The sequence below is a fragment of the Hyalella azteca genome, unplaced genomic scaffold (assembly GCF_000764305.2).
Source record: "Hyalella azteca isolate HAZT.00-mixed unplaced genomic scaffold, Hazt_2.0.2 contig13457, whole genome shotgun sequence".
Taxonomy (NCBI): Eukaryota; Metazoa; Arthropoda; class Malacostraca; order Amphipoda; family Hyalellidae; genus Hyalella; species Hyalella azteca.
Genome location: NW_025943380.1, coordinates 66,728 through 84,266, shown reverse-complemented (window position 1 = coordinate 84,266; position 17,539 = coordinate 66,728). Strand labels below are relative to the sequence as shown.

The following is a 17,539-nucleotide window of genomic DNA, read 5'->3' as shown; positions in this document are numbered from 1 at the left end:
TTCTTGTCGTAGAAACCTAATACGACGCTCCGACTCTTTCGTTGTTGATTTTAATCTATTCACAGTGAGTTAATTAGATAGTTTATATTACTCGACAATTTCATTTATGTCTGGACAACATACCTGAAACTGCAGCTAAAAGAACACTGCATGACATTTTTTTTAATTTTGGTATTTATTTACTAGTTATTCAATTATTTATTTTTGTTCAGGAATTAAATTTTCGTCGCCAAGGGTTACATTTTTATCGTATAATTCTTAACGCTTAAAGCCTGAGTTGACTTTCTCCATTTTTCTATATATTCCCTATGTACGGCGCCAGAGGTTTACTATAGTCATGCGATAACACATACTTTACAATATTACATTGTCAAGTTACGATATTTATAAATAATTTAAATCGGCATAAACACTTTTTGGAGTGGCGGTGTCAATGAAATACCATTTATCAATGAGATTTAAAAATTTTAAGCGAAACAAAAAGAAAATTTTACGTAATTTTGATCATTTACTTTGTATGATTTATGATGCAGTTATAAGTAATGAATCTTAATTAAAATAAGTTCTTATTTATGTTTCAATGATGAAATGAAGCGGAATTATAACTATTATGTTTCAAACATCTCGCATCACTCAATAAATTAAAAGAAAATTCTTCGCATACAAAACCCATACAACGCAAAATTTCCAGATTTCAAATGAACTGAAAGCTGTTTAGTAAGTAGAATCTCTTTCACACTTTCATTCTCAAAGTCACACTTAAAATTAAAATATAAAAGTTTGGAATATAACGTTAGCGAGTTGAGCTGAGGTTACGTTTGTTCCGAGCGTAGCTGCTAACTTCTCGGAATTTTATTCAAGTGCGTATGTATGATTTATTGATAAAAAATATAACTCAGTACTCACTGCAGTGAGTGACAGAGAGCACATTTTCTCGTCGAAGAAAACGTGAAGTCACGGACGGACAGACAGACGGACAGACGGACGGACAGACGGACGGACAGACAGACGGACATGGCGAGCACAATAGTGCATTTTTTCCATAAATGAGAATATTTCCTAAAAAGATAATTCATAACATCCGAACATACACTACAACCAAAATCTCAGTAATGCTCAAAGTGTTAAGTAGTGTTAAAGCCTGCACAGTTGATACGATCGAGCGCCCGTGCTGTGGTCATGCGCTGCAACTATACAGAACTACATTAACTCGATTCTAAGCTATTACCCAATTGCAAATTCGTATAATTATCGTTGATAGCAAATCTCGAAATGATTTTTCTTTCACAGATTCATTAAATTCCTATGTTGTGCCTTTGATCAGGCTCATGATGAATTCTTAATATTCTTTCAAGCGATAAACTTGCTACTTACAACTCAACAATTAATTTGTAGATTATTTGATGGTCTTCAATGACGTGATATCCCATATTTTATGTAGTTTAAATATTCAATTATCTCAAAGTTTCTCGAGCATTTTACTAAAAGTCGCGCGAGTAAGAATCCAATCACTAGTAAAAGCAAGAACCACTTAATTAAAAAATATTTTCAAGCAGACAGTAGACCTGCTGCTCGAGTTGTTACTGTTCATTGATTTTAAAATCTTCAGTGAACGAAATCACGTGTACAGTCACACGTAATAATTTAGCTTCATGAGACAAAACCCATGCAAAATTAACTCGCTCAATTGAGACGAAGCTTCATATTTGTTTGGGTGGACATTGAATTTTCTGCACTAAAAAATTTATGAGTGAATGAATCCATCATGGCTCAGCCTGATAATGGAAGCCTTTCTTCGATCAGAAATATGATTGCAATATATAATCTTTAATATGGACCACAAATCATGCTTAATTTAAAATTATTACGTACAAATTGCTGGCACTCACCTTGTAGCCCGTTTCACGGACGGATATTTCAGATGTTCGGGTGATTTTGGTCACCTTCCTCGATATGGTCGTCTGAGTCACCTCCATTCTAACAATTTGTTCCACCGAGGGACTCACGACAATCCCCTCAAAAGATTATATTTCTGATCTCAAGAAGTTCTCCGCCCGTAAACTCACGAGTCTCACTTCTCCGCCCGTAAACTCAAGAGTCTCACTTCTCCGCCCGTAAACTCAAAAGTCTCACTTCCCCGCCCGTAAGGCGTAAACTCAAGGAATTTTAATGAAAACAGTTTTTAGAGGCAGATCCCCCACCGCACTGTCACCCACTGTATCACGTTACACTGTTGCTAGCAACACTGTGGAGTAGAGGACCTGGATATCAGTATGGGCCAATTACATGTTAAAACTCAATACAAAATAAGCACCAAACGCAGTAATCTTGTTGATGAAGAAATTTATTATGCGTGTATTACGGTCAAACGTAAAACATTAGTACGCCTTTCAAATGAAAACTGTTCTAATAAATTTACTCTGCATATCAAGAAGAGGCAAACGACTGCTATTTCAATCTGTGCTTAAAATGGTGCATAAAATGTCAATTGTGTATTTTGCAGTTCAATTTACTTGAATTTAACGATAGAAAAACGTAATGGTAATTAGCAGGTGAACTTAATTTTGTTAATATGATCCTGCATTGAGGTAAGAATACCTGATCGAACAAAATAGTTAATCATTTTTGAAGAAAAAAATCCAAACTCCTGTTTAAAACTTAAAATGATGTACATTCTTAATTAAGGACATAGTTAATGAAAGAAGAACAAGAAATTTCCAAGAGGCCTTGAATATTTATATGGACAGGGCAGTTCAGGGTCTGAAGGATTGGAAGAATTAATTCACTGATCAAGGAGGAATCGTGCTTTTTCAGGCGCATTTGTAGTTTACATCAATAAATGTTAGGTAAAATATCACTATTCAGTCCCATTTCTCTATACAATTTAGCGAACGTTTATGAAGCAAGACGAACGAGGATCGAACTATCTAATTCGTAACTTCTCGGATCTAAATCACGTAACTAAGTGCTGAGGTTTTCTGAATCAATAATGGAGGATCAAATGATTAAATAATTGATTGGAATGTCTTCTGAAGCTAGAGAGAAGTGAAGCAGTGAATGGGCTAAGAGGCGCTCATGCAGTAGCGCTGCCAAGAGTCGGCACGAATATAACCTCTGGGGGCAAGCTGCTGCAGCTGTCCACTGAGAACCACTGCACGAACCAGTGGCAACACTGCATCACGTCTACCTTGTGTGGCAACACTGCACGAACCAGTGGCAACACTACATCACGTCTACCATGTCGTGTGGCAACAATGCATCACGTCTACATTGTCGTGTGGCAACACTGCACGAACCAGTGGCAACACTGCATCACGTCACCATGTCGTGTGGCAACACTGCATCACGTCTACCATGTGTGGCAACACTGCATCACGTCTACCTTGTGTGGCAACACTGCACGAACCAGTGGCAACACTGCATCACGTCTACCATGTGTGGCAACACTGCATCACGTCTACCTTGTCGTGTGGCAACACTGCATCACGTCTACCTTGTCGTGTGGCAACACTGCATCACGTCAACTTTTTCATGTGGCAACACTGCATCGCATCTACCTTGTGTGGCAACACTGCATCACATCTACCATGTCATGTGGCAACACTGCATCATGTCTACCTTGTGTGGCAACACTGCATCACATCTACCTTGTCATGTGGCAACACTGCACATCATATGGCAATACTGCATACATATATACTGTATGTATGAAGCAGTGTCTACCTTGCCATTACCACACCGCTTTATTGTCAATAAGATGAACAGAATTCCTCCTCATGTCCTAAAGTGAGAAGCTTCATTTCATCATTTATAGATTTTCGAGAAATTTATTACCACACTTTATTCATGACTGATCCGTTCAACCAAATCTTTTTCTCCAGTATTGAAGAGGCTCACTTCACTCTTTAATCTCTCTTCACCAGGTAGGAAGAGTCTCACTTCACTCTATAAGCTCTCTTCACCAGGTAGGAAGAGTCTCACTTCACTCTATAGTCTCTCTTCACCAGGTAGGAAGAGTCTCACTTCACTCTATAAGCTCTTTTCACCGGGTAGGAAGAGTCTCACTTCACTTCATAATCTCTCTTCACAAGGTAGGAAGAGTCTCATTTCACTCTATAATCTCTCTTCACCAGGTAGGAAGAGTCTGATGGCTATAATAAATCATCTTCAATCATTGACACAATCACAAGAAGTGCCAGATTTCAGCTGTGTGTTCACCTAAGCTGCGTTGTGCAGCGCGCGATGTCTCGCGTCTTGAGACGACGTCTCGAGGCTCGTAGCGAGACACAATTTATTGCAGCACCTGCGAGACTCGTGACGTCACTTTCTCCCATGGCCGCAAACTTCTTTGTACATATTACTCGGGCCTTATATATGATTATTTCTTCTTTATTTCTATTTTGAATTGGTAAGTGCTCGTGTTCAGAAAATTATTTGGATCGTTAATTTTTCCCTTAGTGAAGTAATCACAAACACTAGAAGATGAATTTAACCTGATCGATCCAAAATTTATTATCATCAGTAAGGTTATTATCAGTAAGGTATAGTTATTTATTAGCAACAGTAATAACTAATAACTATGCATAAAAATTTTCCCAAGAAGAAATTGACCTCGTATGTAGTGCCTCTTAGGTTGGCTGCGCCTCGAGGGTTGATTCACACTCGAAAATCTCGGCAATTGATTCCGAAAATTTTCAATGTTTATATAAATCGTGCACAATTAATCTGCTTCTTCCACTTTCATTTCATCAATCAGTATCGGGTTATTCAAGTTCATCAAAAAAAATGTCAAACCAGAATTCAATGAATTTTAACTTGTTCCAAATAGTATTTGCATGCACATTTTACCTACATTTTCGTTCGCTTGCACCGTGAGAAAAACCACTCGGCAAAGGCACGTCTGTCAAGAGGTAGGAGATGAGATGTCACCTCTTAACAGCCCTTCTTGACAGCTTCGCTATTCTCATTTTTAAATATTATAAATAACTTCGATCTTAACATGACATTGTTAAGATTCATGCATTAGTTAAGATTCATTGAATAGCGTGTCATGCACGCTATCCTTCTTTCCTTCAGTAGAAACTTTAACGGACTAATGAATTACTTCCTTCATTGTTGTTTTCACAATACCGCCCGCTGTTGCCAGTTACTTTGAAATGAAAATCGATTACAATTTTTAATTATCGTGACAACATTTTTCAGAATTGAAAATAGTGGAATACCATATCAGAATCTCAATTTAATTTTACAGAAAACCCATTTTCAGAGTGAATATTAATTTAAAAATTCAATTTGTTGCCATATCACGATACGTTCATTATAAACTTTCTCTTGTGGTAAAAATGACAATGGTTTTTTCAAAAACCGAATTTGATTATATCTATAAGAACACTACCACTTTCGTCCATTAAAACAAGTACAATGTAACTGCAGGCATCGCACTGCTGTTGACCATCACTAAATTTTATTTGGAAGATAACACTCGAAGACGGACACATTGAATTGATTACACTACTGATGGTATATTCCATTAATTTATTTGGAATATCGCGAAATCCATAGAGAAAGCGGAGCGGCACAATATTAACTCTAAATTTGTGTTTAGCTTCAATTTTTTGGCCACACGATCCACAGCGTTGATCTTTGACAGCCTGATGATCGTTGACAAAATTATTCACCAATACAAGATTATGTAATTATCAACTTGAACGCGTTTACGCCGATCATACGCTTGACAGAACGCTTCACCACTCTCACAACTGTATTTCTATCGCTAACGTAATGACAGAAAGTTCGATACCGTAACTCGTATCAGATAAGCGGCGCAGAGACGCTCTTGTCGTTGCGACCACGGAATGCGGCAAGACTGTGAAGCTCCGCCGCGACGAGGCTTTCCGCACTTTAGTGGAGCTGCTAATGGCGGCCGCCCAACCTACCCTCCACGTCACACTGCCTTCGCTTGTACATAGTGCTGCCTAATGTTGTGCGGTCACTGTGATATATTTCTTAGTAATTTCTTGGTCTCACTTTAACATATTTTGACATATTTTGCACTGAGTCCTCTTGGTGAGTTGTGCTGTCTAAATATTAGCTATTGCAATGCCCATTTCTACATAGGTTGCTATGCTACCTACGTACATCTGTGAAGCAACGCTGTTTGCTTATTAAGGTACTGGCGCTGCTTTTTCTGGCTTGTTGGGCTTCGTGATTTTGCGCCAGTTCATCTTTACGCTCTTGTGTCCGATCAGTTGAAAAACGTTGGTGTATCAAATACATTCTTCTTGCCCAGCATTTAACGTCAAACTAGGCGCTACCTTGACGTTTTACCTAAATATTGCAATTAATGCTTAAGTAATACCTATACTGCGGTACTGACTTCCAGTTTTATCTATTTAGGCTGCTAGTAGACTCGCACTAGGCTTCTGCAGTACTAACATTAACAATACACCTTCTTTTTATCTTAAAGGGGTCTTATAAAGTACAAAACTTTACACCAAAATTATGCATATTCGCTTCACCGCACTAATTTTCATCAATTTGGCCTGGTGGGTGGCCACCATTCTACTGGTATTGTCCGCCATGATGTCACCACGCGGCGCTGGCCACGCACTTTCCTCGCACAGGCGATCGACGCGCCGAGAATGTCAGGATGTTATTCTCAGCGCCCAGGGCCCATACTTTCAAAAAAAAGTTAAGAGATCGTAAGTTCATCAGCCAATCATTGACGGCCTTTCAAGCAAAATCCACCAATCATAGACAAGAAAATAGAGCGTAAGTACTTACGTTCACTTAGCGAGTTTTGAAAGTATGGCCCCACTGATCGTTACCTGGGGTGACAGGCACGCATGCCCACACCTGGTGGGATATTAGGAACAATGTCCATGCTAGGATTATTTAAGGTTAACGTAAATCTTATGAAATTATTGAAGAATAGATTCGAAGAAATAATAATGTTATTAAATTAAACGCAAGAAAAGTTTCACAACATCGAATACAAGAATCAATTTACTAGAAAACCGAGAACGTGTCATTATTTTATAGTCTATCAAGGATTTCCTCGACGATATATAATTTAAAATAATTTTAATAAGTGCCAAAAAATCCAGGAATAAAAATAAAACATTACGAGCCTCCATCGAATATTTGCAGGATTGCAGATTCAAAAAGAGATTTAAATTCAATTCAAATTCATTCATTGACTGAGGATAGATGACAGGCAAATTTGTACGTAGAAGTTGGTATAAACTTGTTATCATAATAAACTTCTAATATATCACTAGCTAAATCGATGCACGTTAACGGTTCCCAGTCTTCAATTATGTTAACGAATATAATAACATTTGCATGCTTAATTTGTTACCGAGGTATTATTTTTCATCAAATATTCTACAGGCTTTCTATTTGCCTTTGGCATTCTTTGCTCTCTTGATGAAAATAGCGACTAAATATGCGATATTTTCTCAGTGCCTCCTTGTCTTTGCCAGCCAGTGCACTTGCTGCCTGGCAAATAGTTTTGCAGTTACTAACCGCTTGCTCTTCAGTCAAACACAACATGATTTGCGATCAAATACAACTTATTTTGCTGTCGCAGCTTGGTTTACAGTCAAACGCCGTTCGTTTTCATTAGTTTTGCATATACATATACGGAATTTGCAAAACTAATGCACAAACTGCAAACTAATGCATAAACTGCATAAACTGACTTTGCATAAACATATACGGAAAAGAATGATGGACGAAATATCGATGACTGGAAGACCCTTTTTTACAAACGATAATTCCTTATACTTCCCATTACGAACCAGCTAGCTGTGAGATCCAGTGCAATTGCAGCTTTAAAATGCACCAATACTGTAAATAAAGTATGGCATAAGAAATAATTCAGAACTAAAAATTTAACATGGATAATTAAAAAATAAATAATAGTTTAAACAATGCCTTTACCCTCGTTTCAAGTCGTACAATTCTTGCCTCCGTTGGAATTCGCATGCAACGCACAAATCAGGAATGGAATCACTAAAAATAATTTTCAGGGAATGGATATAATAGAGAAAGTAATAAGTAATAAAGATGCAAGACATAATATCTGTTCAACAACAAACAGCCAGGTTAAATGAGAGAAAGGATCAAAATAATGCTGAGTAAAGCTATTGTTGGCAACACACATTTTGTGCGCGACATTTCTCAGTCCTTATGTATATGGCCCCGCTTGTCCAGGGCATCGCCCTCGCTTCGCCATAAATTTTAGTCGCTTAATTATAAAATACATTATTAACTAAATAAATTTAATATTCAAAATCTATTCCATTCGCATCAATGTTCTTCCGCATACGAAAAGATAATATTCAAGTAGGCGATGGATATCGAGACAGTTTTAGTAAGGACTGTAAATATGAAATTCATTGTATGAATATGACTGTAAATGTGAATATGACTGTAAATATGAAAGAGCCATGAAGCGCAATACATTATACAGGATATAATGAGCTAAATATTTTACCCTCTTGCGCAGTTCGGACCCCATTTGCCGTTAATTTTATCAACCAGAGATTTATACTCTCAAAAATACGGCAGGCAATGCAGCTCCAACACGATCGCAAAATGGCAGAATGAAAAACGAGCACGTCGTTGAATATGTTGGAAAGGGAAGATTTGTAAAACATTTGTTAAAAGACCATTCGGTTGTATAAAAGTCCGCATAGTTACAAAACACACGCAGAGGACCAGACAACTTAATAAATTAATAGCGTCGTAAAATAACTTTAAAGAACGCGGCATGAGGCGTCAACTTTTTATGCGGCCCCCAGGCTTGCCAAAGCCAAATCGCCTCCAAGAGCAACAGTCGATCGCACGCGCGTCGTTGGCCGTGACAACTGCATGCCATATGACCCTGACGCGGCCCAACTGCCCCTTAATGCATTGCGCCATTAGCTGGAGATTTGATTTTTTGTTTCCTAATGATTTCTTTGGGCACTGATAAAGCATAATTTATTGGCAACCTTGATCTTGATTCATAGTTCTCTTGCGAAATAGAGTGAGGTCCATGCTGCGTTAACATGAACATAATTGCAAACATGGTTAATATTATGCTAGGCAGATTCAAGATTTATTCTTGAAGATCTATACTTGCTGCTGAAATACAGCTGAAGTTCTTAAGAACGACCTGCTGGTAATGATCGATATATTTTACCCGTCGAACCCCGAACTCATATTTATGGACAGTGGCAATTTCCTTTAGCGCAAAGCAATATTCCTGTTCAGCCGCATGCAAAACCACAGTCGCTCGATAAGAACTACTTTACATTCCAAAATTCAATCAAATCCGTTCAGTATTGAAAGTCTTATGACTGGTTAAGTTGAGCGTGTAGTTAGATTTTGTTTTGAGTCCGCAGGCGAATTCGAAGAAGTTTCGATTCGGTGGCGCTCTGCCGCGATTACGTGGCGCATTTGGCTTGGCGTCCAATTGGTACACACATTTTTTGATGCATGCAGGTGCATATAAAACTTGCTGCAAATAAGCTGTATATTCCTCTCGATAATACTATACACCTTACCTATATAGTCCAGAAAGACCCTGTATTATTCATATATCGAATGTCATAGGTAATATATGAAACCGAATAGGCGAGCTGTTCGGACTACCACGTACGCTCTACAAGTTCCTTATTAAAAAAAATCATTACAACTAAAACAGGGCAGCTCCTGACCTTACTTCGGGTTACTGAAAGAAACGCTTTAAACAAAAGGACTAGTTGTGTACACTGATGCATACAAAACGTATGCACTGCTGACATTAGCACTATAAAGCTTCTTCTAAAAAGCAAAGTTGCTAACGTGATCAAAACTGCTGCACTTCATTTAGTGTAAATTTATACGCATGATCCGTAACACTTTGCACGATACTTATACTCTGGTATTCTTAACTTCTCTTCACAACTACACATATTTCATGTATAACAAAGCGGCTCTCGCCCAGGATATCTCGCATGAGTCATGTTTTAGGCTATTTCAAGCTCAAACCCTTGCGCAAAAAATACCCCCGGCAGCCACTCATCTTCCTGGTGGCTGCACGTCAACGTCTACTGCACATAAGGCCACGTGGAAAAGCTAAGGAACCCAGTCAGGATGTATCTGAATTGTACGTTGGAGGGCGTTATGCGATTGTTACTTCAGTATCATAAAATCGTGTCTATGCTTAGGTTGACCCTAAAGCGTTTAGTAACTAACTGAGGTTTAGCGATCGTTTGATCGAAAAACGTTGATCGTTTTGGGAGCGCAGCCGTGCACCACCAATTTTGTGCACCAAAAAGCCCTGAATCGAACGCCTTGGATCTCTCCGGACATCCACCAATAAGCCGTGAACCACTCGGCTTTGTCTTCCTCCGGCCTCGCATAGAACCTGCCGTGCACCACCAGGCCGCGGATCGAATCTGACTTCCGGGCATCGTTAAATTACGTAATTTTACGTTCACCGCATCTGAGGTTAGGTTTCAGATAGCATAGTTCTGTTCCCAAATTTATCGTCCTTCGACAAGTGGCCGTTCAACCGAGGGCTGGTTCGACCCACGGCCTAGATACGGACGGCTTGAAGTGTTGAAGGCTACGTTCCGGAAGGCAGGAATCATGATGGTCCATTACATCCAGGGCAGTGGTGGTCTTCGGCAGGCGACCCGAACATTTTACCTTCAAATTGCATCAATACCATTAGCATGCTGCCTGCGAAGTGTACGATTTTAATAGTAGCTGTCACTAAGTATTTGGACTTAGTGACGAGTTTATAGAGATATGCACTCAGATGCAGTCTAGCTTCAATTGCCACCTTGTAACAGACTCCTTGTAAAGTTTTCAGTGGCTAAGGATTTTTAAGCAAAATGACTAACGTAACCGCTGGCAATCAGTTTATGCGGGAACTATGCCATTAGTTATGATGAACCTTCTGCCTAGCGACGGTAACTTCGAGTTTCCGAAAACTTTGGGTTTCAGTCAAGTGCATTGCAAGCGACCTCTTCTCTGCAAGCTGGTGGCCGGCGCTGCATGGCGCGATACGCTCAAACATCAACAAATCGTAGAGGTGCTCACAAATAGCTCCTGACTGTCGATCAGAGCGTAAGCTGGTGAAAGACGCCGTGTTTGTTTGGTCAAGTTCTTTCCCGCCTACATCCTTTTCCCGCCCGGCCAGCCGATTTGTCTGCCTCGTACCTACAATGCAAGGAAAGTTCATAATGTCTTGCTTATCAAACCGTCGACGTCATCGATGCATTGATACGCATCTTCTTTGTGATGCCAACTGCTCCCTTTAAAATATATCATCGCCTGATTAACCCCTTAAATGTATGTTTAGCGATACAACTTCTTGGGAGGGTGGTGCTAAAAAAGCCTCAATGTCTGACTCATAATAACAGCAACCGGATGAAAGTTGTAAGGCTCTTGTATCTGATTTACTTTTTGGAGTTGGTATGAACTTCCATTGACGACCAATGATTCTTGATGAAAACATGACTATTATTTTTTTTATAGTTGGGTTGAAGACTTTTGTGATAAAGACATCTACCACTCAGATCTCTGTCAAAAACAATTAAAACACAGTAGGACTAGGAACCATGCACATTAAAACCTTCATGGTGCATCGCACAGAAAAAAAATTCGAACGAATTCACCATTTTTGAAGGATTTTCTACATAGAAGTGAAGCTATGAAATATTTTCTCAGTTATTGTATTATCATCCCCAGAAGATCGAAGCCTTTAAATCTTTTCTTTTCTATAGATTTATGTTGAACAACACTAATAGCATGCGTAACGAATTAATTAAATGTCTTCATTATGACTTTTAATAGAAGGGAGACCGCTTGAATCTTCTGTACCCAGGAGTCAATAATTTTTAATATATAAACATATGCTATGGTGGTTTAGATAAGAAGATTGGAGTAGAAAAAATGCAAAATTGTACCCATGAGTCTATCCTGAAATTAAGATAGCATGAAAGGCAAAAAAAACTAATTAGCTTTCAAAGAGCTGAAAATCATTACGGGAGATCCAGCAAGCACAATGCAGTTTCATTTATAAATTGAAAATGAAAGAACACGAAGCCTGACGAGTTTCCGGAACTGCTGATAATGTGCCGACTTTTTTCTCAGAAGTTAGAACCTGCCGCGCGTTCTCCTCAGAGTCGCGCTGTAAGTTGGCGTGAAGCAGTCAGAAGGAATATCAATAGTGACACGGATTTAGGCTGCTGACATTCTTTTCTATCAAAGTAATGAAAGCGACTCTCACCAGAACTAGAATCATAAAAGCTAAGTAAATTTAAGAATATTAAATTATACATTAATTTCCTCAGATAAAAATGCACGTTTAAAAATCTCTGATCGAAGAAAATACAAGTTTTACTTTCGATGAATTAACTTGGATGTACTCGTTATTTTACCTTTGAACTCACTTGATGGTGAACGTCACAAAACGTGAGAAGCAAAAGGTATAGCTGTCGTAGGAGCGTTTGTGTGATGCGTAAAGGTAGTGATGAGCGGATTTAACAAAATCATTTAGTTAATAATCCCTTTCCCAGAAAACCCTGATTGATCACATCACTTGCGCTTCACCTTTGTTCTCATCCCATTGACGATGATCAAAAGTTCTGGTGACTGCGAGACACGAGTAAAGAAAGGCCACGTCTATTCTCAGGCAAAAATAATGTCGATCAATTTATTCACTCGCTTTAATTTCCCTATTGGCCTTGCCAAAGTCTTACGAACAAATTGCGGCAGCTTGTCTTCAGCCGCAGATAAGATTTTATTACCTTGCCAGGTCTTCCTAGTGCTTTATATTAAAAATCATATTTCCTTTTATGCTTCTATGAACTTCTAATCAAGTTCAGATAATCTTCGAATATATCAGATCCTGAGGTTCAGCCTCTGTTTTACATTTTAAATTTTTATATATCAACGCAAGGCTGAGATCCTCTGCATTATTCTCTGCCACTGCTTCATGAACGGCCCTTCTTACAAAATCTGTTTTATAGCCTGATTTATATCATATCCTGTAGTGTGTTTTTCTATGGCAAGCGAGTTTTAGTTAAGCGTCTTGTACATTTTGAAATTTCCTACATCGTGTATCATAGATCGCTTCTTATCGGGTGTCCTTTCAAACATCCTCCGTCATTAGTTCGAATTAAAACTACTTGATAAAAATGAATTAAGAAAATATTATTTAATTATTAGTTAATTTGGGAATAAGAAACAACCTTACTTTCATGAGAGCATATTATAAAATAATTATAGAAATAATTATTTGAAATTCCTTAAAATTGAGTTGAATATTTATGTTAATTTATCTGGGAATGCTGAAAAAGTTTATTTTACATTTTATTCCAATTAACTTCGGATAGATCAGAGTTGATGCTGCGAATTATACAGCTATTTGAGACACGCTTACGGGACAACTTTTCTAACATTGGTCGTCAGAAGTTCAAATAAAATATTCCTGGCAATAACTTATCAACTGAACCCTGAGTGCGAAGCATGTCATCATCTCGGTAAATAAGGGAACCTTTAAACGCTCCCGCTCTCCCTAAACAACGTCACTCATCGCTAATAAAAACCTCTTTTGGTTGGTAAACAACCGATAATACGATTGAAGGTCAACCTTGAATTTCATGGCAAGATCTGCTCAATGTTAAATAAAATGTGACCGAACGTAAGATATATAAAAGTAATTTTATGCAAATTCACGGACATATTTATCGTAATTACTCGTATAAAGTATAAATTTTTCATTAATTAAATAAATTGTGCGATACTACCTGTACATGGACACATAAATAAATTAAGAATCACGACACTGAATATTAAGTTCTAATTGTGAAATGTTATGTTGTGACAATGTGTAACAAGGAGCAGCTTTAACGCGGCATATTTCCGCACAGATTATAGCAGTAATAAAGCCTTGTGATGCTGCAGCCAGAGATGCAGTATAACCATTAATGCTGCACTCAATATATTAACACGACTCTATAGTATAGAGTAACCGAGCTGTGTCGCAAAGTATCACTGCAGTGCAATTTTATACATCATCAAGACTGCTCAACACTGTAAGTAGCAGCACAACGCAGCAGCACGGCACAGCACAGCGCAGCAGCACGGCACAGCGCAGCGCAGCAGCACGGCTCAGCAGCATAGCGCAGCAGCAAGGCACAGCACAGCGCAGCAGCACGGCACAGCACAGCGCAGCTAGCAGCACGGCATAGCACAGCGCAGCAGCACGGCACAGCAGCACGGTAAGTAGCAGCACGGCATAGCAGCACAGCGCAGCAGCACGGCGCAGTAGCACGGTAAGTATCAGCACGACATAGCATCACGGTAAGCGACAGTGTCGGAAGTGTTGGCAAACTCTGCAGTGAACGCTACGTTGGCAGCGGCAGGCCCTTGCACTCTCGCTCGCTTGAACGTCTCGTTCAGTTAAATACATTTGTTAACTGTCATTACGATACTCAACTTGCCTCTTGCATATTATTTTCGATAAAAAAGTTCATAAGAAAGGAATTTGTTTCAGGAACTTTCCAATCGCCACCCATCATTGCTAAAAACCATAGCAATAAACTTCTTGAATCAGGTATATTGTGCGCTCTACTGAAGTATACCTGTCTAAAATAATGTTATTGGCTATCTAATATCAAGCCAGCGTCTTTATATGTACGGTAATTTTAAAGTATAGAATTTATTAATTTATGAAAATATGTCATAACTTTAGTCCCAGTCTGAGTGCATTAGCTCGTAACGTCTTGAATTATATCAAGAATATTACATAGATCAGCGGCAGGGCCGACATAGCATAATCTTCAACGTCATCACTATTAATATTATTCTAAACTACAGTGTGCTACAATATTGCATATAGTATTCTAATACTACATAGTAAACTACCACATACTATACTATTGCATATAGTATTCTAATAGTACATAGTAAACTACCACATAATATACTATGCTTTGAGGTGAGGACAACGACACGTGCGCGTGAACAAACACACTCACGCACACGTCGGGGGCAGCTGGCAGCCCAAATACGGCCTGGCGCGCGTCTCTGTGGCGGTGCGTTCACGACCACTTTGTGCACCACACGCACACAAGCTGTGATGCGCACTCTCGTCTTGTGTCCACCCAGGACTGTCTAAATGTATGACCTGCATATGCATGTATGACCTACGTGTGCATGTATGACTACGTATGCATGTATGACAGTATGACCTACGTATGTATGTATGACCTACTTATGCATGTATGACCTGCGTATGTATGACCTGCGTAGCGTATGTATGTATGAACATCCGTTTGTATGAACATCTAGCCTCTCTTCGGCCATTACTTGTGATGTGCGCTGAACCTGCATGATTTTGTAAAAGATTACCCTTTTCAAATATAAAAACGCGTTTATGTTGGAGAGAACATTTTATGCATCGTTTATAAGTGCAAATCAACCTGCTGCTGCGTATCAAATTGCTATTTATAAGCTTATACAACCGGGTTAAATGTGGATTGTACCTGTTACGCCTAATTTCAGTCATGTTCACGCGAGACATGTCAGAGACATGTTAGTACTTGCCACAAACATGGGACCGTCTGCAGGGCAGTGAGAGGTGCCCGGCAACTCGCTCATGGCAACAAACGAAACATTCAGCTCGCCATCCAAGAAATGATTCCGATGTTGTATCAAATTTATCAACATACATCTCAAGATATTTCATGGCTCATAATATTCTTCATCGACAAACCGGTGACGGTACAACATTATAAGATCGTAGTTTTTAACACAATCATCTAAGAATTTCGTCATCATTCTATTCTTTGATATCTTCTCACCAGTAAGTCTGCAGCCTGCAAATATTAACTTCTAATGAGCATTCTATAAACATAAATTTTATGAGCAACTCTTTTTTCCAAGCTCAAAATCATCTCATATCTTTCATTCATATTTTGAATCATATATTTTGCTGAAGTTGTTTGTTGATCGATAAATCCGAAAATTCTAAAAATTAAATTTCAAACAACCGCTTACACCATTTTAGCTTGCACGCAATAAATTAAGGGTTTTATAACTTAGTAATAATAATTGATGGCTAATTGATATAAATACTATATAATTGAATATAATTATATAATTAATTGAATTGCTATAAATACTTACTGTAATCCTCCTTGTGTTGGAGAGGATGACCACACGTTCCTTCACTCCCAGGGGCCTGTCGACGTGTGCAAACATGGCTGCCTCTTCTTCAGTTGTAGCTCAGCAACTAAAGCTCTCCAGGTGCGCTTATCTTATCGCAGTAAACCGATTCATTGGTTTATCTATAAGATGAGAGCTTATAAAATGGGTGTTTTTGAATACAATTAAATCAATTAAAATTTTGAATACAATTAATTTTTCAATCTTTTGAAGTTTGACGATTTGTGCAAAAGACCACGTAAGACATTGCTGACAGCTGAGTGAAAATATTTTTTAAACTTCAGGCAACAAAGAAAGTTCGTATTGAATCTGAAACTCAATCAAAAAGAGGGATGAATTAATTAGAAGAAGTTCACTTTCTTTTAAGCTCCATCATAGTCTAACACAAACTTAACTTAGTCGGTGTCGTTTTGACAATGAGCTTCCAACAGCAATGATAAATTGGCCTTCTATTATATTCTTTCCACATACTTGCAATCCTAAATTGTGAAATAAAAGTTGAGTTGAATTTATTACAATCTAAATGTAGACTGAACGGCGAAAAAACATTGGTTCCATCGTTTGTTGGCGTTGCGCTGAATATGGATCCATAAACTAAATGATGAAGGTGAGCTACCGTGACATAATATCCAACAGTTCTTCAGCGGAACTAATATTGTTGATGGTGTTCAACTAATTTCTTCGAATTCCACTACAAAATAAGCAAAAAATTTGACAGGCATTGTGTACGCATAATAGTGATAAGAATGTTCGAGAATGTCATGATTCGTTTCGGATTGAAACCATTAATGTCGTTTCGGATTGAATTATTGTTCTACGCACGCGTGACTGAGACTATGCAGCGTACGTATGTCATACGTCTATAAGACATACGTCTGTGTGACATACGTCTGTATGACATACGTCTTTATGAAGAATACAACCAGGGTTATTTCGCATCAGGCGTTCAGTTCCAGTCTGCAGTGAGCATTGGGTGTTATCATCTCATGTTGGGTGTTTACTTCATCGCGCCACGCACTGATAGGCATTTTCTGCAGACATGTCAGTGATCACTCTGATACTATGAAAATATTACATACTAATGTAGGTCAATATGTTTACCTTATGGTACGTTACACTGAAAAAAATCGTTTTACACAAATGTATCAAGTGGTCCCGCAGTAGTATAGAATGTTGTAAAGTGAGACGATTGTATCCCTGATGGCACCCCACACTGAAATAAACCATGTTTTGTATAGAAGTGTCAGAGACTCGGCACAATGTCGATGAGATGTGTTAACTTATGGCAAGTATTGGAGGAACTGCTGAGGTTACCAGCCTCTGA

At 38.6% G+C, this 17,539-nt stretch overlaps 1 protein-coding gene across 2 annotated transcripts in view; it reads right to left on the bottom strand.

The window, feature by feature from the left end:
* The window catches only part of LOC108672494 (tropomodulin), a 53,408-nt gene extending 37,046 nt beyond the window's left edge, over positions 1-16,362 (bottom strand). Inside the window, exon 1 of one of the 2 annotated variants that reach the window (XM_018160165.2) lies at positions 16,177-16,362. In XM_018160165.2, the coding sequence (XP_018015654.1) occupies positions 16,177-16,251 (75 nt within the window). In that variant the 5' untranslated portion in view covers positions 16,252-16,362. Of the gene's footprint in view, positions 1-1,889; positions 2,286-16,176 lie in introns of those variants that run through there. The other variant, XM_018160163.2, reaches the window with a different exon arrangement.
* Positions 16,363-17,539: the final 1,177 nt, after the last annotated feature.